The 21,849-nt window shown below is 39.8% G+C and overlaps 1 protein-coding gene across 5 annotated transcripts in view; it reads right to left on the bottom strand.

The window, feature by feature from the left end:
* The window catches only part of MARK1 (microtubule affinity regulating kinase 1), a 159,077-nt gene that overhangs the window by 11,248 nt on the left and 125,980 nt on the right, over nucleotides 1-21,849 (bottom strand). For 3 of the 5 annotated variants that reach the window (XM_008268408.3, XM_051820590.2, XM_051820592.2), the window contains exons 10-16: nucleotides 9,044-9,143; nucleotides 6,883-6,995; nucleotides 4,867-5,020; nucleotides 4,396-4,589; nucleotides 3,179-3,279; nucleotides 1,177-1,341; nucleotides 14-268 (exon numbers count right to left, since the gene is read on the bottom strand). In XM_008268408.3, coding sequence (XP_008266630.1) covers nucleotides 14-268; nucleotides 1,177-1,341; nucleotides 3,179-3,279; nucleotides 4,396-4,589; nucleotides 4,867-5,020; nucleotides 6,883-6,995; nucleotides 9,044-9,143 — 1,082 coding nt within the window. The remainder of the gene's footprint in view (nucleotides 1-13; nucleotides 269-1,176; nucleotides 1,342-3,178; nucleotides 3,280-4,395; nucleotides 4,590-4,866; nucleotides 5,021-6,882; nucleotides 6,996-9,043; nucleotides 9,144-21,849) is intronic. The other 2 variants (XM_051820589.2, XM_051820591.2) reach the window with 1 other exon arrangement.

Genomic DNA, 21,849 nt, shown 5'->3' with positions numbered 1-21,849 from the left:
CATTGGTACTGACCTGCGAACAAATTTGGACGTGATTTTGCTGATTATACCAGTTGATGTCCCCCTTCTGGCATGTGAGAATGCACCTGTTTCATGGGATGGGGAGGCAGGTGGCCCATTATAAGCAGCGCTGCGCCGCTCTCGGAGCTGTTCGCCATGGAAAGTACTTCTGCTGGAGCTCCCTCGGGGAAAACGGGTCCGGTCTGGGGTGGCGGCACTGATGCTGTGAGCAGATGGGGAAGCAGCAGGCACTCTCTGGGTAGTACTGCTGGGACAAATAAAGATATGATATTCAGGATAATGATGGGGAAAGCTTTCACTCACAGTGAAAACTAGAAAAAATGGCCATGACTACTTTGTTTAGCTCTGTTTTACTTATTTGCTTACATTAGAAAGGTGATGGATTAATTGTATTTACCACATAATTGTGTACAAATAGAATTTCACTTTGAAATGAAATGTCTTGTAAAAATTGGGTCACTAAAAATTGGACACAAAGATAAATACTTTTTAGAATCAGGAATGCCAAATGAGTGTTGTATAATATATGTTTTTTTGCTATTCTACACCACACAGCAATGTGACCCATGTATTTTACTTTGATCAAAAAGACTTTGAATAAATTCATTTCCTATTTCAAATTTAGACCTTAGTGATAGCACAACACTACATCGTACCGACAATATGACTAACAAACCCCATTGTCAAAGAGGTTAAAATGTTCAGATGTCCTCAATTTAAGAAATCCTAAAATAGACAAATACTAGAAAAGCAGTCATATAATTTTTCACTTCAAAGGCTGAGTTTATTGGCTTCACTGGTACAAAAACGTAAGACCAGTTTTATTAAGAAGTCACTTGCAGGAGTCAAGATGATTACTCAGACATCTCAATGTGTAATCTTTTATTTTTTATGTTTAAATTATAAAATATTCAATTTACTGAAATGACAAATTAGGCAGTCATATTTGACTTTATGGGTGGATTGAAGATAAAATCCTCTGGAAAATGATTTGGTATAGGCAACATTTGTTAAGTACACAGAAAGTGTATGGTACAATTCCACTTGTCCTTTGCTATAAATGAAACTTTTCAGAAAACTCTTAATTGTGATGGTGACTCTCACGTATATTCATATGGTGCTATGTTTCTTAATGAACTGGAGCCAACACATTACCCAGGCCGGTAAGCTTCAGAACCATCTTTAATGGTTGGCAGTGTGACTTTAATAGGATGGCCAGAAGTGGACATGGATTTCTGGTGGCGGGGTCGTGTTGAGGGAACGGCGGAAGCCACAGCAGAGCCCGCTGAAGACATGCTGCTCACAGACATCTCCGTGAGGCTTTCGGCATAAGGCAGTTGAAAAGACCATTGGGATGTAAAACAGAAGAAAAATGACAGTTTACTAAAATTTAAGGACTTGATTTTCAAGAATCTAAATTGATAAAATCTTTCATGACTGAAACATGGAGAAGAAACTAACATTAATAATTAACATTATTGGCCAGTGCCGTGGCTCACTAGGTTAGTCCTCCACCTGTGGCGCCGGCACCCCAGGTTCTAGTCCCTGTTGGGGCGCCGATTCTGTCCCGGTTGCCCCTCTTCCAGTCTAGCTCTCTGCTGTGGCCCGGGAGTGCAGTGGAGGATGGCCCAAGTGCTTGGGCCCCGCACCCGCATGGGAGACCAGGAGAAGCACCTGGCTCCTGGCTTTGGATCGGCACAGCGTGCTGCCCGTAGCGACCATTTAGGGGGTGAACCAATGGAAGGAAGACCTTTCTCTCTGTCTCTCTCACTGTCTAACTCTGCCTGTCAAAAAAAAAATTAACATCAATGGCTACTGAAATAATTACTTTTGTTTTTAAAGTTTTGTTTATTTGAAAAGTGGAGGAGGGGGGAGAGAGAGAGCTTTGATCTACTAGCTCGCTCCCCAAATGGCTAGGCTAACCCAGGAGCCAGGAACTCCATCTCAGTCTCCCACATGGATTGTAGGGGCCCAAATTCTTAGGCCTTTATCCACTGCCTTTGCACCACATTAGCATGGAGCTAGATTAGAAGCAGAGCAGCCAGCACCTGAACTGGCACTCTGATATGTTATAATGGTGTTGCAAGTACAAGCTTAACTCACTATGCTACAATGCCAGCCCCTGAAACAATATTCTTGTTGAAAGTATACAGCATAAATCAATCATTATCTTTCCACAGAAAATATCTCTCACACACACCTGCTGTACATATGTGAAAAGATATGAAATTATTTCTGTGACTGTGTGACAGTTTCAAAAAGACATTTTTTACTTGCTCCCAAAATCAAAGCTTTCTATGATGTGTCTCTGTTTGCTGTCTATTACTCATGAAGTAAGAATTCATAATTATACCAAAAACACTACCTCTGGAAACATCACCAAAACACATGTAGCTCATGTCATGAATCAGTAGGTTAATTGTTATGGTTGAGAATTTAGTACAGGGAAAACAAGTCAGAAATCAATTTCTGACTATCTTTCTAATCTTAGAGGTTCTTATGTCCAAGGAATTACCTTTGTCTACCTTCCAGAACACTTACATTACATGCTTCTGATTGAGTGGGTACGAATGTGACACTGATCTGTGCATGCTACTGAAATGACTGGAGATGGAACTAAGCACACAAGTTCCTAGAGGGAGCTCCATGTTCTTTAGCACTATATGGATGAGTAGTACTTCCAACTCATGATGGAAGAAGTTAATTTTTTTAAATAACAAAAACAATATGATTTTATAAAATAAAACACTTTAGGAACTGGGCCAGCTGAGATGGCCACATTTCTTTAGAGGAAGGAAGAGAAAGGCATTATTATTTGGATACATTAATGACTTGAGGAGAGAGGGAAAGGAAAGGAGGGAAGGAAGAAGGAAGTAGCCTAAGAGATAAGATTCAAATAACAGTGATCAGATTACGATGCCATGATTTGAAATAGTCACCATCAGTCTATTCAGAAATTCCCAAGTTAAAGGATTCACTTCCTACTTTCTCTGGATATATTCCCATCCTTCCATCCTGGTAGAGAATAAGAAACACCTTAGTAAGGCAAGATGGTTGGCTACAGTCTTAACTATTCTGTATTAAAGCAACAGGCACTGTGGCAAGCACACTGATGGGGAACAGCGAAGGTACGACTACCTGGCATACTGACATTTACCTGCTGTCTTTTCCATTCTGCAATGCTGTGTATCGATCTGTGGTCCTTTCACAGACATAGGTGTTCCTTCTTGCCATGCTACCTCCAGAATACACATTGCTCTTTAAGAAGAAAAAAAAAAGCAACTTTAAAATTCCAACTGTATTCACAGAAAGTCAAAGAAATGCTTCTAATCTGCTAATGATTTTGAAAAAATTCATTTAATTTTAATTGAAATGTTATATGAACAAGATCTCTCTCTCTCTCTCTCTTTCTCTCTCTCTCTCTCACACACACACACACACACATTTTAGGAGTAAAAGGCAGGGCTGGCGCTGTGGCGTAGCGGGTAAAGCCACTGCCTGCAGTGCTGGCATCCCATATGGGTGCTGGTTCAAGTCCTGGCTGCTCCACTTCCAATCCAGCTGTGCGCTATGGCCTGGGAAAGCAGTGGAAGATGGCCCAAATCCTTGGGCCCCTGCACCCATGTGGGAGACCTGGAGGAATCTCCTGGCTCCTGGCTTCAGATCAGTGCAGCTCCGGCCATTGCGGCCAATTGGGGAGTGAACCAGCAGATGGAAGATCTCTCTCTCTATCTGCCTCTCCTTCTCTCTCTGTGTAACTCTTTCAAATCAAATAAATAAATAAATCTTAAAGAAAAAAAAAGGAGTAAAAGGCAAACTCTTCAGAGTGTCAGCTTGCTCTCCTACAGCAGCAGCCAGCCAGTCACTTGGAGTAACGAGAACATTGTTTTTATTTGCTTCCTCCTGTGACCTGGTGAGAAAAGGGCAGAGCAGAGGTATAGGCAGCTCTGTGTAAGCAGGAGCAAGTCAACTCCACACTGAGCGGAACCTGTGGCAGTGAAGCCGGTACATCTGCCCAGAAGCCCATGGGCTGCCCTTTATTCTTCACCTGCTCAGGGCCCCTCCCCACCAGCCAACGGGACCATTATGGTCAGAGGCATGCCCTGCAGAGGTCACAGGCAGAGGTGTGAGCAGTGTCTCTCTGCAAACAGCTCCTGAGTATCAGGTTTTAGCTGGGAGGCAGACCAAGTCTGAGGAGCTTTGGACAAAGGAGAAAGAATGAAAAAAAAGGGGACAGAAATGGGTGATTTTCCTTACTACACACACAGCCTTGACTTGTAGTCATTCTGACAACATTAAAAAATCAATTAAAAAAATGAACCTTTCATGGAAGACTCTGACAACAAATTGCGATGTCCCAGCGTAGCTACTCACACTTGGAATAGTTGAAGATTTTTTCCGCTCTGGTCCCACAAGAGGGCTTGCCGTCATCTCGCTTTTTGATCCTACCGTTGTGCTGCCAAGTTTACGAGCCACGTCTTTGTCCCACTCCTCTTTCTGTTCACTCTCCACGCTGTTGGCCTGAGGTCTTTTGGTATAGGACACAGCAGGAGGAATGGATGGACCAGCTAGATTTTTTAAAAATAGCACAATTAGCTAAAAGTCAACTCATGTGTTTTCTTCTCACAAACAAATACTGCATGTTAAAAACTGCTATATTTGTATGTTTTATGCTCTGAACTAACATGAAACTTTCTGATTAAAAAGCTCAGGTCAGTGTCATTCAATAATGCAAATGTATGAGAACTGGATGACAAGCACACAGCGATATGAGTGTGTAACGCTTAAAACACACAAGTCTGCGTGACCCAGTCTGTCTTTTCACTGATCTGACTTTCCCCCCACCGTGGTCACTAAAACGACGCTGCTTCTGGTTTGCCGAGATGCTCCGCTGGACCTTCAGGTGAGCGGGGGACTGGAGAGTGCTGTTGTTTAAGTCACTGCTGGGCCGGGACCTCTGACACAAATTCCCACTGGATAACGACTCACCGCCTTCAAACTGTAAGAAGAAAGGCCAAAAACGTATTTAGATAAACAATACACCTTCTGGGTTTTATATACAGTTTAAAGCTAGACAAAGAGCAATCAGAACTAAAGCAAAACACTGTAGTTTTGATATAGAGCTTCAGGTTTGGAAGCAGAGAGGGAACTTGATAAGAATGTGCTTCAGGGAGTATTTGTAATCTTCTATATTCTACACAAGTCCTGAGTTTAGTCAAAAAGGCCAATAACAGCTACCAATTACTGAATGGTTATTATATATGAAGCACTATCTTAAGCTCTTTATAGATGTTATTTTGCTTAATGATTACAATACATCTATGCTGCTTTTATTTACACTTTATGGATGGAAAAACAGATTAAGAGAGTCACAGGACATTACTGGCATTCAAATTTAGTAAAAGTCTAAAATTTTGAACCTACACACATATGTAGGCCTATCCACAGATACATACAAACATACATATTTTTGCTTGTTTGTCTTGTTTTCTCTGCATTTACAAAGTGAAATTTGGTTTAATGGTTCTGTCAGGAAACGGCATCTACTTAGAACTAAGTATGGTAAACTAGGGTCTGAGACAGCAATCCCCTTCTCATTGTTGCCAGCAAACTTATGACTGGATCACTGGCATGCCAATGGGAAATCTAAACTGAAATACGGATGATGCTAATGACAGACACTCAAAGAACACTAATGAGGATATTTTTCATAGCTAACAGTCAACAAAGAGCACAGAGTAACCTAAGGAGTTTGTAAGTATAAATCCATTTACTCTCAACAACCTAAGAGATGAGGACTACTATGATTCTCATTTTATAAATAAGGTAACTGTGGTGCAGAAAATTAAATCAATTGCCTGAGTCACATAGTTATACATCTCACAGACTCACTTGGGTGGGTCTGACCTTGCCTGTGGTAGGCACCCATTGTCCTATAAGCTTCCAGAATGTCCTGTGCATTGCTCCAACCAGAGCGCCCACCGCACAGCAGACTGCTTATCCTCCCTCTAGACTGAGGGCTCCTTGAGAGCAGAGGCTTTCCTTCTATTTTATATTCACAGTACTTAGCATTTTCCAGTACAGGGAAGGTTCAATACAGGTCAGGTGGAATGCAGTGCTTCATTCTTAGTTACTAGTCAATCGTTATTAATTTCAGATGTTTCTGTAAACGCTGCTATAGAGGTCTAATTTTTAACAAAATGCCAATTCCTGGGACTCTGTTCTTGACTGTCAATACCCTTTATATTTCCTTCCCAAAAAAACCACCATTTGTATACAGTTATTTTCTGACTCTATCTTCTTACTATAAACCTCTCTTGGCCTAGAGGATTCACATTTGAATGCATCAAAGCCATCTGACACTCTACAGAGAAGAGTACCACAAAATAAGCTTTCCCTGGGTTCCTATGTTTATAAACCATTTAAGACATACATTTTATAAACCATTTAAGACATACATCTTGTTTTAAATGCTGTCATTGCCTTTTGTTTCAGTCACTGTCTTTTCTGTACACCAAGGACAACTGTATTACTTCTGGCAGGGCTATTAACATTTGAAAGCACAGGTTGAGCACTGCACAGCCTTGGGGGATAGCACTCTCAGAGACTAACCCTGAGTAGTGCCTCTTGGAGCTCAGCAAGGTAGCAGACCTGCTCGGTTAAAAAAAATCTCTTTGTAGCCAGATATGAAAGTCAGTCAAAATTTGGCATTCTGAATTCTAATAAATAAAAATGTTACAGTCTTTACATTATTTTATGTTTATTAACATTATATCATATACTTACAGTATATACAGTAACTTAAAAACATTATATCATATACTTACAGTATATACAGTAACTTAAAAAAAGAAAACTTACTTCAGGTGGTTTTCTACCTAGAAGAATATAAGTAGCCATAACTTCATCATATTTCTGATTTATTAAGGCGTCATTTATTTCATCACGTGCAAAACCCATGGTGACCATAACATCTGGGGGAAAAAATGCAGTTTCTGAAAATGGGTTGATTTTAGTAAACAAATCAACAAGCATGAGCAGGTTTGCCAGTGTTGGGTATGAATCTAAGTCCTCAAAATGTATAGATTCATTTTTTAAAACTTCTATTTTATCAACCAATTGAAACTATATATCACAGAGGCTGTACAGTCATACTTTTTAATGCAGTAATTATTTACATGATCGGTTATACTCATATCTTCATGGGTTCACTCAATTCCTCATTGACTAGTACATTCTTTTTTTTTTTTTTTTTTTTTTTTTTTTTTTTTTTTTTTTTTTTTGACAGGCAGAGTGGACAGTGAGAGAGAGAGAGACAGAGAGAAAGGTCTTCCTTTTGCCGTTGGTTCACCCTCCAATGGCCGCCGCGGACAGCGCGCTGCGGCCGGCGCACCGCGCTGATCTGATGGCAGGAGCCAGGAGCCAGGTGCTTTTCCTGGTCTCCCATGGGGTGCAGGGCCCAAGCACCTGGGCCATCCTCCACTGCACTCCCTGGCCACAGCAGAGGGCTGGCCTGGAAGAGGGGCAACCGGGACAGAATCCGGCGCCCCGACCGGGACTAGAACCCGGTGTGCCGGCGCCGCTAGGCGGAGGATTAGCCTAGTGAGCCGCGGCGCCGGCCCGACTAGTACATTCTTGAGAAGACTTTGTCCAATGGAAACTGTGCCAACCTCTGTGGTACATAAAATCCCTCCTCCCTTTCTCAATATACCCTCAGCTACTCATGGTTTTTCTCATCTCTCAACAATTTCTGCTTTCTGATCTGTCACAGGTTGATTCTTCTTTGGAAGGCTTGAATTTCACAAGTCATTCTTCTGATCAGGTGCCGGATACTAACATGCTATCCCACGCTATCTGCCCTCAAGCCAGTGAGGAGCCCAGTGGAGATGACTCACTGTAAGTTTCTGAGGGCTTTCTGCAGGACAGACAAAGAAAGCAAGTTGGAAGCAGAGCACTGACTGGCTTTGGGCAGTAGCAGAATAAGTGGGAAAGGCCTATAGACCTTACTAACAGAGTGGAAAACACAAAGGGAAATTCAAAGTGGTCAACTCTTTTAGTTCAGTACCTCTAAAATTTTGGTGAAAACACATGCTACATTTGCTGATACTTAGCAGTCTGATCAGCATGATGGCTTTATATATATATATATATATATATATATATATAATTTTATTTAATGAACATAAATTTCCAAAGTACAGCTTATGGATTACAATAGCTTCCCCCCCTAAAACTTTCCTCCCACCCACAACACTCCCCTCTCCCACTCCCTCTCCCCTTCCATTCACATCAAGATTAATTTTCAATTATCTTTATATACAGAAGATCAATTTAGCATATATTAAGTAAAGATTTCAACAGTTCAGCATAATGGCTTAATCAGTCATTTCTCTTGTGTGGGATGGAGGAAAGAATTAGGTTTATCTACATTCTTTTAATTTTTATAATAGTATTGCCAATAATTGAATTAGAACATGGTATATGTAAGAACAGACTAAGAAAGTTGAAATTTGTAATGATTAGTATCTATCATTAAGATTATAACGCAAATATTTTTCAAATAAAATTGCTTCCAAATATATTTAAATTTTATTTATTTATTTTCAATTTATTTGAAAAGACGAGGGAGACAGAGAGATACAGAGACAGAAAGAAAGATTGATCTTCCATCTGCTGGTGTATTCTCCAAATGTCCACAACAGTCAGAATTGGGCCAGGCCAAAGACAGGAGCCCAGAACTCAACATGAGTCTCCGATGTGATTGGCAGAGATTAAAGTACTTGAGCTATCATCTGTTGCTTCTCAGAGTACATATCAGTAAGACTGAAACTGGAAAAAGAGCTGAGCCTTGAATTCAGGCACTCTAATATGAGATGTGGGTGTTCCAAGCAGCATCTTGACCACTGTGCCCAATGCCTGCCCTCCTATTCATATTTTAAAACAAGATATTGGTAGACTATGCAACTCTAAATTGCAGTTTAGGGACAAAGTTAAATACTTTGAACAATACCTAAATACTTACCTATTCTTTTTGTGTCATTGAAATCTGGTTCAGGCTCAGCATATGGCTTTAGTTCTTCTTCTTCGTGACCAACATTCATCCATCGATCTTTCATTATTTGCTAGGAAATGAACTTAACATTATGTTCGGTCTATCAGAATACTGAGTCACACATCTTAGTCTATTTTAGTAAGAGTAAAATTTATTGGTTCATACAATAAGGATCATGTGATGTTTCGAATTAAAGTGACAGTTTCTAGTTTGATTAGTGAACCAACAGTAGGGGCAGGACTTTGGGACACACATATATTGTTCTATGACAATGGGAACAATCATCCCACATACTCATCAGGTTATTGATTCAAAATAACCTTACTTGCATATTCATTTAAAAAGAGTTTTTTCAAATTTGAAAGTTTGAACATAGAATCTGTTAATTTTAACCTCTGCTTCTTATTTTCACATTTAAGGTTAATGAGGTGATTATAACTTTTCTGGTCTTCTACTAAACTTATTTCTGTATTTTAAAGTTACCACTTACTAAAAATATTAGGAATAAAGAGATCATAGGGAATGGAAATCATGGTTAGTCAGTAGACAGCACAGAGAAAATGAAAAAGAGGTAGTTAAAATTTAAGTCTAGAGTTAGGAATTAGGGTGCAAATGGTTTAATATGAATTACCAGGGTCAGATTTAAATTGAGGCTGTGAAATAGTCAGTACTGGGCTATTAAAAGACAATATAGAGGCCAGCGCTGCAGCTCAATAGGCTAATCCTCTGCCTGTGGCGCCAGCACACTGGGTTCTAGTCCCGGTCGGGGCGCCGGATTCTGTCCCGGTTGCCCCTCTTCCAGGCCAGCTCTCTGCTGTGGCCCGGGAGTGAAGTGGAGGATGGCCCAAGTGCTTGGGCCCTGCACCCCATGGGAGACCAGGAGAAGCACCTGGCTCCTGGTTTCAGATCAGCGTGGCGCACTGGCTGCAGCGCGTCAGCCGCGGTGGCCACTGAAGGGTGAACCAATGGCAAAGGAAGACCTTTCTCTCTCTCTCTCTCTCACTGTCCACTCTGTCAAAAAAAAAAAAAAAAAAAAAAGACGACAATATAGGGAGGGCAACCTATGTAATGAGAGAAAGTATCTACAAACCATACCTTGGTTAAGGGGTTAATATCCATAATGCATCAAAAACTCCTACAACTCAATAACCCAATTAAAAAATGAACAAAGGAATAGAACATTTTTCTACAGAGAAGATATATAAATGGTCAAGAAGTACATGAAAAGATGCTCAATATCAGTAATTATCAGAGAAACTCAAAACCACAATGAGATGTCACCTTATGTCTGTTGAGATGGCCACTATCAAAACACCAAATATAAGTGTTGAGAAAGATTGAAAAAAATTACACCCTTGTGCATTAAATTATGTGGTATTACAAAATAGTGCAGCTGCTATGGGAAATAGTATGAAGATGCCTCAAAAAATTAATAGAACTACTATAAAATCCAGTAATCCCATTTCTGGGTATTTATCCAAAAGCACCGAAAATATAAAATCAAAGGGATATTTGTTCTCATGTTCAATGCAGCATTATTTATAATAGGTAAGTTGTGACAGCAAACTAAATGCCTACTAACAGATGAATGGGCAAAGAAAATATGTTGTATAAATACAATGCAATATTACTTATTCAACCTCAAAAAAGCCAACTGATTATATGCTATGACCTGGGTGGACCTTGAGAGCATTATGCTAAGTAAAATAAAAGCCAATCACAGAAATACCAAAGCTACATGATTCCATTTATATGGGGTATCTAAAGTAGTCAAATTCATGGAAACATAAAGTAGAATGGTGGTAGCTCAGGGTTGGACAGAGGGGAAATGGGGGAAACAAATGAGTTCAGAGTTTTAGTTACATTAAGATGAAAAGATTCTAAAGATCTGTTGTACAACAATGTGCTGAGTTAACAACACTGGAACAGAGGCTTAAAATGGTTAACATAAATGTATGTGCTTTTTTAAACAATGAAAAAGGGAAGGCGTAAGGCTGAGGGGATTTTTTTTTTTTTTTAAGATTTTCTATTTATTCGAAAGGCAGTTACAGAGAGGGGAGGAGAGAGGGCTAGAGAGAGATCTTCCACCTGCTGGTTCACTCCTAAAATCTCCCCAATGGCTGGGGCTGAGCCAGGCCAAAGCCAGGAGCCTAGAGGTTCTTTTGGGTCTTCCACAGGGGTACAGGGGCCCAAGCACTTGGGCCATCCTCTGCTGCTTTCCTAGGTACATCACTGGATTGGAAGTGGAGCAGCTGGGTCTTGAACAGGTACCCATATGGTATGCTGGCATCCTAAGGCTGAGGCTTAACCTGCTATGCCATAATGCTGCCCACAAGAGGAGGGGAATTTTTTTATATTCATCATCAGGTAAGGGGGAACTGGAGGCTAGGGAGAGCTTAGAATCCAAGGATAAAATTATTGTGCATATGCAGAGGAGGGCTCAAGTCCCTGGGCCCCAGCACCCATGTGGGAGACCTAGAAGAAGCTCCCGGCTCCTGCCTTTGGCCTGGCCCACCTCCAGTGTTTGTGGCCATTTGGGGAGCGAACCAGAGGATGGAAGATCTCTCTCTCTCTCTAACTCTGCCTTTCAAATAAATAAGTAAATAAATAAATAAAAGATCTGTTGGGCTCAATTGTTTAAAAAATAATTCTGTATATGATGGAAAGACTAATATTTAATGAGAGAGGCTGGCACTGTGGTGCAGGTTAATCCTTCGCCTGGGGTGCCAACATCCCATACGGTGCCAATGTTAGTCCCCACTGCTCCTCTTCCCATATAGCTCTCTGCTGTGGCCTGCGAAGGCAGAAGATGGCCCAAATGCTTGGGCCCTTGCACCATGTAGGAAACCTGGAAGAAGCTCCTGGCTTTGGATTAGCCCAGCTCTGGTCATTGCAGCCATTTGGGGAGTGAACCAGTGGATGGAAGACCTTTCTTTCTGTCTCTCCCTCTCACTGTCTGTAACTCTATCTTTCAAAAAAATAATAAATAAAATATTCTAAAAAATGTTTGAAGAGAAATATGCTTGAATAATTCTGTATCAATTTAAAAAACTGCTAACTTTCTATTATTACAGAATTTGTTTTGATCCTAGGTACTGATACATTAATTTTCTTTTTTTCATATCCTATCAAAAACATTCTCCATCTCTAAACTTTATTTGACAATATTCTTCTAATTAGAAAAATAACTTTCCATGTGGAACCCTTCTTAAAGTTAACTACTTGGCTCCCCAGGTACCTTCCCCTAACTTATTATCATTTACTCAAAATCAAGGACCAGGAGATAAAAACTTGAAAGCAAAGCTCAAAACACTGAAATCTATAAAAATACCAATGTGCTGGGTGGGAGAATTTCCTCAAAGATCCTGGTCACATTATACATATTTAAATAAAATTTTGTAGGGAAATTCATTTATTTTAAAAATATGATTATGTAGACATGTAAATGTTAAAAAGATTACCACTGGGGCCAGCACTATGGCACAGTGGGTTAACACCCTGGCCTGAGGTGCCAGCATCCCATATGAGCACCGGTTCCAGTCCCAGCTGCTCCACTTCCGATCCAGCTCTCTGGTATGGCCTGGGAAAGCAGTAGAAGATGCCCCAATTCCTTGGGCCCCTGCACCCACACATGGGAGACCCGGAAGAAGCTCATGGCTCCTGGCTTCTGATCGGTGCAGGTCTGGCTGTAGTGGCCAATTGGGGAATGAACCATCAGATGGAAGACCTCTCTCTCTCCCTCTCTCACTGTAACTCTTTCAAATAAATAAATTTTTATAAAAAAAATTATCACTCACTTGATTTCTTTAATCAATGTTATCAACTAACTGAAATAAAAGTAGACTCATTACACATTTGAAAATAGTAAATGTTACCACATATGTTCTTAGTGATTATTCATCAACAAAGGCAAAGTGTGTGGGAGGGTGTACATCAGGAGGGAAAAGGGGAAAAAGAAAAGGACAGCAGAATTGCAAATTTCTGTTGCGCAATTTCCTGAAATATCAAGGCTGTTCCTATTCCTCCCCTCTCCTCTCTCAAATAGTATTTCTGATGGAAGCCTCGTTAAGAGTAGGACCCTGGTATCTGTAGAAATAAAACGTTGTTGTTGGGAGAATTTCTTAGGTTACAAAGTGAATACAGCATTTCCCCCTTATCATAGTTTTGCTTTCCAAGTCAACTGTGGTCTGAAGAGATTAAATAGAAAATCCCAGAAAAAATAGTTTACAAATTTTAAATTTTGTGCCATTTTGAGTATTACTTGTATGCAAGCACTGTGCTTCTGTGCCAGTCAATCAAATCTCCCTTCTGATTAAAAACAAGAGAGAGAGATTTACCATGCCCAGACACGCCCTTTACCCTGAAGCACTGAACAGTTCCCTGGTCACACCAATACAAGCCTCTAGGTATTCAATGAAAAAGTAGACACTCCACTAATCCACCGAGGCTTAGTCCAGAGATAAAATCCGCCACAGTGAAAAAACAAGGAAGAAACCAATGAGTATCTACACAAATGTGGAATAATAAACACATCAATTCAAGAAATAAGAATAAAGAACAAAACATGATGCCCCCCCCAAATACATTTCAATAGTAGAGTGTGAAGATGAAGAGAATGAAGAAATGCCAGAAATGGAATTCAAACAATTGATCATAGGATTACTTAGAAGTAATCAGAAGCAAATGCATGAACTAATGGAATCCATACATGACAGAAAATTTCTGCCATGAAATTGAGATCTTAAAGAGAAATCAAAATGAAATCTTGGAAATGAAGAATTCAACAGAACACATAAAACATGCAGTGGAAAGCCTTACAACAGAATTGGTGAAGCAGAAGAAAGAATATGTGACTTAGAAGACAATTGCAGGAAATTATACTCAGCCCCAAAACAAGCAGAAATTAGAAAACTAAAAACCACTGTTGGGAATCTACAAGATACTATCAATTGACCCAACATACAAGTTCTAGGAGTTTCCAGAAGTTTCCTATGAAGCCATTCATCACAAGAAAACTTCCCTAATTTGGAGAAAGAAAGGGACATCCAAGTACAGGAAGCACATAGAACTCGTAATAGACATGACCAGAAAAGACCTTCACCATGACACTCTGTAATCAAACTCACCACAGTAAAATATAAAGAAAAGATTCTAAAATGTGCACAAGAGAAACTCCAAGTTACTTTCAGAGGCCCTCCAATTACTCACAGCTGAGTTCTCATCAGAAACCACACAGGCTAGGAGAGAATGGCGAGATATAGTCCAAGTCTTAAGAAAAAAAGAATGTCAACCCAGATCTGTACCCTGCAGCTCTCATTTATGAATGAAGGTGAAATAGAGACCTTCCAAAGCAAACAGAAATTGAGAGAATTTGTCACCACCAATCCTGCCCTATAAAAGATGCTAAAGGAAGTGCTGCACACAGAAGCATGGTCATCACTATGAAAGAAAACAGAGGCAGATCTCCCAGTAAAAGTGCAAAGGAAATCCAAAGTAAAAAATAGAAATATTTATGGAAAAACGGCAGGGAAAGTCATTACTTATCAATAGTCACCATGGATGCAAATGGCCTCAACTCTCCAGTTAAAAGACACAGACTGGCTGAATGGACTCAAAAACAAAATCCATCTATTTGTTGCCTACAAGAAACACATCTCACCAACAAAGATCCAAATTGAAAGTGAAAGGATAGAAAAAGATAATCCATGCTAACAGAAACCAAAAAAGATCTGGTGTAGCCATCCTAATATCAGACTGAATAGACTTTAACATAAAAATTGTTGAAATACACAAAGAAAGGCATGATGTAATAATTAAGGCATCAATTCAACAGGAAGATATAACTTTTTTAATATTTATATTTTTATTTGAAAGTCAGAGTCACACAGAGAGAGAAGGAGAGGCAGAAAGAGAAGTCTTGCATCCGCCTGTTCACTCCCCAAATGGCCACAATGGCCAGAGCTCCACTGATCTTAAGCCAGGTTCTGGGAGCCAGGAGCTTCCTCTGGGTCTTCCCACGTGGGCACAGGGGCCCAAGGACTTGGGCCATCTTCCACTGCTTTCCCAGGCCACAGGAGTGAGCTGATCAGAAGTGGAGCAGCTGGGATTTGAACCAGTGCCCATATGAGATGCTGGCACTGCAGGTGGCGGCCGTACCCACTATACCACAGCACTGGCCCCAAGGAAGATATAACTATTATAAACATATATGCACCTAATTATAGGGCACCTGGCTATCTAAAAGAAATGTTAAAGGAACTAAAGGGAGACATAGACTCAAATACAACAGTTATGGGGGACTTCAATATCACATTTCAGCAATGGACAGATAACCAGACAGAAAATCAGCAAGGAAACAACAGAGTTAATCAAGACTACAGACCAAATAGACCTAATAGATATCTACAGAACTTTCCATCCTACAGCTGCAGAATACACATTCTTCTCAACAGTACATGGAACTTGCTCTAGGATTGATCACATACTAGGTCACAAAGCAAGTCTCAGCAAATTCAAAAAAATCAAAATCATACCATGCATCTTCTTGGACCACAAAGCAATGAAGCTGGAAATCAGCAACTCAGGATCTCTAGAACATATGCAAACACATGGAGACTAAAAAACATGCTCCTGAATGAACAGTGAATCACAGAAGAGATCAAAGGAGAAATTAAAAAATTCTGGAAAGAAATTAAGACAATAATACAACATATCAAAACTTATGAGATACAGCAAATGCACTGTTAAAAGGAAAGTTTATAGCACTGAGTGCCTACATCAAGATATTGGAAAGGCACCAAATAAATGAGCTATCAATGCATCTCAAGGATCTAGAAAAACCACAGCAAACCAAACCCAAAACTAGTAGGTGAAAAGAGAAGAAATAAACAAAATCAAAACCAAAAAGGAGAAGACCTAAATCAACAAAATTAGATATGAAAAGGAAATGTAACAACAGACACAACAGAAATAAAAAGAATCATCAGAAAATACTACAAAGAGCTGTATGCCAACAAATAGGGAAACCTAGACAAAATGGATAGATTCCTGGACACATACAACCTAGCAAAATCGAGCTATGAAGACTGAGAAAACCTAAACACAACCATAACCAAGATGGAAATTGAATCAGTAATAAAAACACTCCCAACAAAAAAAGCCCAGGACCAGATGGCTTCACTGCTGAATTCTACCAGACATTTGAAGAACTAACTCCAATTCTTCTCAAGCTATTCAAAACAATTGAAAGAAAGGGAATCCTCCCAAATTTTTTCTATGAAGCCAGCATCACCTTAATTCCTAAACATGAGAAAGATGCAATAGAGAAAGAGAACTACACACCAATCTTCCTGATGAAAATAGATGCAAAAATCCTCAACAAAACTGTAGTGAATTGAATCCAACAAGACATCAGAAAGTTCATTTACCAAGGCCGGCGCCGCGGCTCACTAGGCTAATCCTCCGCCTTGCAGCGCCGGCACACCGGGTTCTAGTCCCGGTCGGGGCGCCGGATTCTGTCCCGGTTGCCCCTCTTCCAGGCCAGCCCTCTGCTGTGGCCAGGGAGTGCAGTGGAGGATGGCCCAGGTGCTTGGGCCCTGCACCCCATGGGAGACCAGGAAAAAGCACCTGGCTCCTGCCATCGGATCAGCGCGGTGCGCCGGCCGCAGCGCGCCGGCCGCGGCGGCCATTGGAGGGTGAACCAACGGCAAAAGGAAGACCTTTCTCTCTGTCTCTCTCTCTCACTGTCCACTCTGCCTGTCAAAAAAAAAAAAAAAAAAAAAAGAAAGTTCATTTACCCAGACCAAATGGGATTTATCCCTGGTATGCAGGGATGGTTCAACATTCACAAATCAATCAATGCGATGCATCACATTAATAAACTGAAGAACAAAAACCATATGATTATCTCAATAGATGCAGAGAAAGCATTTGATAAAATACAACACTCTTTCATGATGAAAACTCTAAGTAAATTTGGCAAAGAAGGAACATTCCTTCACAATCAAGCAATTTATGACAAAGCCACAGCAATCATCCTACTGAATGGGGGAAAAGTTAGAAGCATTCCCACTGAGATTCAGAAACAGACAACAGTGCCCACTCTCAGCATTGCTATTCAATATAGTCCTGGAAGTTTTAGCCTGAGCCATTAGGCAAGGGATACAAATTGGGAAGGAGGAAATCAAAGTGTCCCTACTTGCAGATGACATGATTCTATAAATACGGGATCCAAAAGACTCCACTAAGAGACTACTGGAACTCACAGAAGAGTTTGGTAAAGTAGCAGGATAAAAGTCAATACACAAAAATCAACAGCCTTTGTATACACAGACAATACCATGGCTGAGATTGAGCTTCTAAGACCAGTTCCATTCACAGTAGATACAAAACAAAATCAAATACCTTAGCATAATTTTTTTTAATTTTAATTTTTTAAATTTATTTGACAGGTAGAGTCATAGACAGTGAGAGAGAAAGAGAGAGACAGAGAGAAAGGTCTTCCTTCTGTTGGTTCACTCCCCAAATGGCTGCCACGGTGCTGCACCAATCCGAAGCCAGGAGCCAGGTGCTTCCTCCCGGTCTCCCATGCGGGTTCAGGGCACAAGCACTTGGCCCATCCTCCACTGCCGTCTTGGGCCACAGCAGAGAGCTGGACTGGACAAGGAGCAACTGGGACTAGAACCTGGCGCCCATATGGCATGCCAGCACCACAGGCAAAGGATTAACCAAGTGAGCCATGGCGCCGGCCCTGCTTGGCATAAATTTAACCAAGGATATCAAAGATCTCTACGACGAGAATTAGAAAACATTAAAGAAATAGAATAAGATACCAAGAAATGGAAAAATGTTCCATGTTCATAGATTGGAAGATTAAATACCATCAAAATGTCCATACTTCCAAAAGCAATTTACAGATTCAACACAATACTAATCAAAATACCAAGAACATTCTTCTGAGATATAGAAAAGATGATGCTGAAATTCATATGGAAACACAGAAGACCCTGAATAGCTAAAGAAATCTTATACAACAAAAGCAAAGCCAGAAGCACAATAATACTGATATCAAGACATACTAAAGGGAAATTATAATTCAAACAGCCTAGTTCTGGTACAAAAACTGATGCACAGACCAATAGAACAGAAAAGAAACTCCAGAAATCAACCCAAGCACCTACAACCAACTTATCTTTGACAAAGGAGCTAAAACCAATCCTGGAGCAAGGACAGTCTATTCAACAAATGGTGCTGGGAAAACTGGATTTCCACATGCAGAAGAATGAAGCAAGACCCCTACCTTACACCTTACACAAAAATCCACTCAAAATGGATTAAAATTCTAAATCCACGACCCAATACCATCAATTTATTAGAGAACAACCCTGCCCAATATTAGCACAGGTGTAGAGCTCTTGGCAAAGACCCCAGAGGCACAAGCAGTTAAAGCCAAAATTAACAAATGGGATTACATCAAATTGAGAAGCTTCTGTAATGCCAGGGAAACACTCAGTAAAGTGAAGAGGCAACTGACAGAATGGGAGAAATTCTTTGCAAACTATACAACTTATAAACGATTAATAACCAGAATATATAAATAAAGAAACTCAATAACAAAACAAACAATCCAGATAAGACATTGGCAAAGGATTTAAATAGACATTTTTCAAAAAAGGAAATCCAAATGGCCAACAGACACAAGAAAAAATATCAGGATCACTAGCTTTCAGGGAAATGCAAATTAAAACCACAATGAAGGGACAAATATCATATATTCTCCCTGATCTGTGATAACTAACAGACCGCCTAAAAGGCAATCTGAAGAAGTGAAACTGACACTTTGAGAAGCAATGACTTGAATAGCTCTGGTCTTGACAGTTGAGGAACAGTTTTTTTTTTTTTTTTTTCATACCACTTGTTGAACTGTTTACTTAGAGTTAAAGATATGTTTATAAAGTCAATTGAAAATGGATCTCAGTAAAAAATAAGGGTGGGAATGACAGAGGGAGGAGAAAGAGGGGCAGTGGGTAGGGTGGAAAGAATCACCAACTATGTTCCTAAAGTTGTAATTATGAAATATATGCAGTTTGTAAATGTAAAGCTGTATAGTTCTGGCTACACTCCTATGGACTTACTTCTAAGGGTACAGTTTAAAAATTCGTGGTGGGACCCCACATCTGCTCAAGTTGGGTAGTAAAAATACCATCTTAAGTGTTAAAGTGACCATATGCATAGGATTAAGTGTCTGGTAATAATAATAGATAGAATTAAAAAGGAGTGAATTCTCCAACATGGGAAGCAGTCCACACAGTAGATTCACAGAATGACAATCACTTTAAGAGGAAATCTAACCTCTGAATCAATCCTTAAGGCATTCTGGTCTGGATGAAAAGCCCATAGGAGCATTTTAGACATAGAAAGCCAAGTTATTATGGTCAAAAATGTCCTACATGAAGGACCTTGGTTGGTGAGCCCCCAGTGGAAAGAAGCAGTCATCAAAGAATAAGGTACTTTTCTTTGAAGGGAGAACTTTCAATTTGCTTAGGGCCTTGTCTAAATACTGATGGAGTCTGTGGATTCGAAAGGTTTCCATAGCCTAGGCAGCTTATATCAAGAGCCTCAGAGTGTTAATTGTTAAATTAACAACAGGAGTCACTGTTCACTAATTTCTCATGCGGGACCTCTGTCCTCAAAGAGTTGTATTATAATGACGTTTAAGCACTGCAAAAGATGCATCATTCTCAGGTGCTTCTTTACAGTTAATTATGTTTCTAAAAAAAAAGAAAAGTGAAAGGAACTTCAAGATGCAATGACTTTGAACAGACCTTGTCTGGACTGTTGAAGAACAGTTTTTTTGTTTTGTTTTGTTCTTTTTGGTGCAAATTGCTTAACTCTTTACTTAGTATAAAGTTGGTCTTCTGTGTATAAAGCTAACCAAAAATGGATCTTAGTGGAGAATGGTACTGGGAATGGGAGACGGAAGAGGAGGAGTGGAAGTGTGGGTGGGAGGTCAGGCATAGTGGGAAGAATCACTACATTCCTAAAGTTGTACATATGAAATGCATGAAGTTTGTATTCCTTAAATAAAAGGTTTCTTTGAGGAAAAAAAAAGAAAGTCAATAGGAGCCCAACACTAAGTCACAATGCTTATGTCATTTATTTTGCTTCATCTTGTCACCCAGGCATTGCATCACTGGACATCATAACTGGAACGGCAAGTACAGTACAATAAGATATTTTGGAAGAGACCACTTTCACATAGGTTTTATCACCTTATATTTATAGTTGGTCTACTCTATTGTTATTCATCTCTTTCCATGCCTAATTCCTAAGTTAGGAAAACATAGCAATAAAAAAAGAAAATTGGGAAGGCAAGAGAGAATCAACACAATTTAACTTTCCTTTCTTGTTATTCTAGTCCCTAGGAATCATCAAGAGTCTACTTAGCAGTTTGTCTCACAACAGTTGTATTTCAAAGTAGAATACAAATGATCTCAGAATGAGGAAGGCGGGAAGGAAGATTTGTGTAGGGAAGGGAACATATGGAGGCTTTAACTCTATCAATTCTAAACATGAGGGTCTCTCCCAAGAATAAGACACAGAAAACAACAAAATATGGATATACCAGAGGACTTGAAAAAATTAATAGAAAATGGAATGAAAGGTAAGTTTATTTTGGTGCAAAACTTTTTTGAAACTTATGCATAATTTTTTTCATAATATGCAATTCCAGAAACTCTTTGAAATCCTGTGTTTGATGGAGTAGAGAGATGGGGAAGGACTTGCCCTTAGTCATGTGAACCTCATGCCTAAACAATATCTCTATGGTAACCCCAAGAGTTAACATTAAAAGCCACAGAAGAAACATCCTGAGGAAATACAGGTGCTGCTTGACAGGCAAAAGCTCACACTAGTCTGAGTGGTTTCAGGCAGAGAATAAAGAATTAGGCCAATAAAATGCACCAGACATAGAAACCATTTGAATAAATTAATCTACTTCAGATTTCATTTCAGACAGCTCAAAAGAAGCAAGAAGAAAAATACATTCCAAATCTAACCGAAGAGAATTTTACTGTCAGTGAATAAAAATGATCACTTGCTAACTATAAAGAACAATACTAGCAAAAAACTGCTTCAAATGAATTATCAAGAATTAAGCTAATTAAGCATGGGAAATACCATATACTTAGGTGCAAATTTAAAAAAAAAATTATGGGATTTAGGATGGCCAGGTGGGAATATTTTTACTTAGATGGTTTTTTTTAAAAAATTTTATTTATTTATTTGAGAGGTAGAGTTACAGACAGTGAGAGGGAGAGAGAGAAAGGTATTCCATCTGCTGGTTTGCTGTCCAAAAGGCCACAATGCCCAAAGCTGAGCTGATTTGAAGACAACAGCCAGAAGTTTCTTCTGTATCTCTCATGCGGGTACAGGGGCCCAAGCAACTGGGCCATTCTCTACTGCTTTTCCAGGCCACAGCAGACAGCTGGATTGGAAGAGGACTAGGGGACTAGAACCGGTGCCCATATGGATGCTGACAGTGCAGGCAGAGGATTAACCTACTGCGCCACAGCGCTGGCCCCTTAAATGGTTTTAATCTTTGGAGAGTATATCATATAATTCTGAATTTGTACCTAGATAGCTTTCTTTTTTAAAAATGCTTATTATTACTAATAAATTAATTGAATTTTTTGCCTGTCACTTGTATTGGGCAGAACATAATCAAGATTTTAAAGATTACTGTAACAGCAGCTGGAAAAGAAGGCATTAAAAATCCT

The sequence above is a fragment of the Oryctolagus cuniculus genome, chromosome 13, assembly GCF_964237555.1.
Source record: "Oryctolagus cuniculus chromosome 13, mOryCun1.1, whole genome shotgun sequence".
NCBI lineage: Eukaryota > Metazoa > Chordata > Mammalia > Lagomorpha > Leporidae > Oryctolagus > Oryctolagus cuniculus.
Note: the sequence above shows the minus strand (reverse complement) of the source record. Positions and strands in the feature narration are given on the sequence as shown.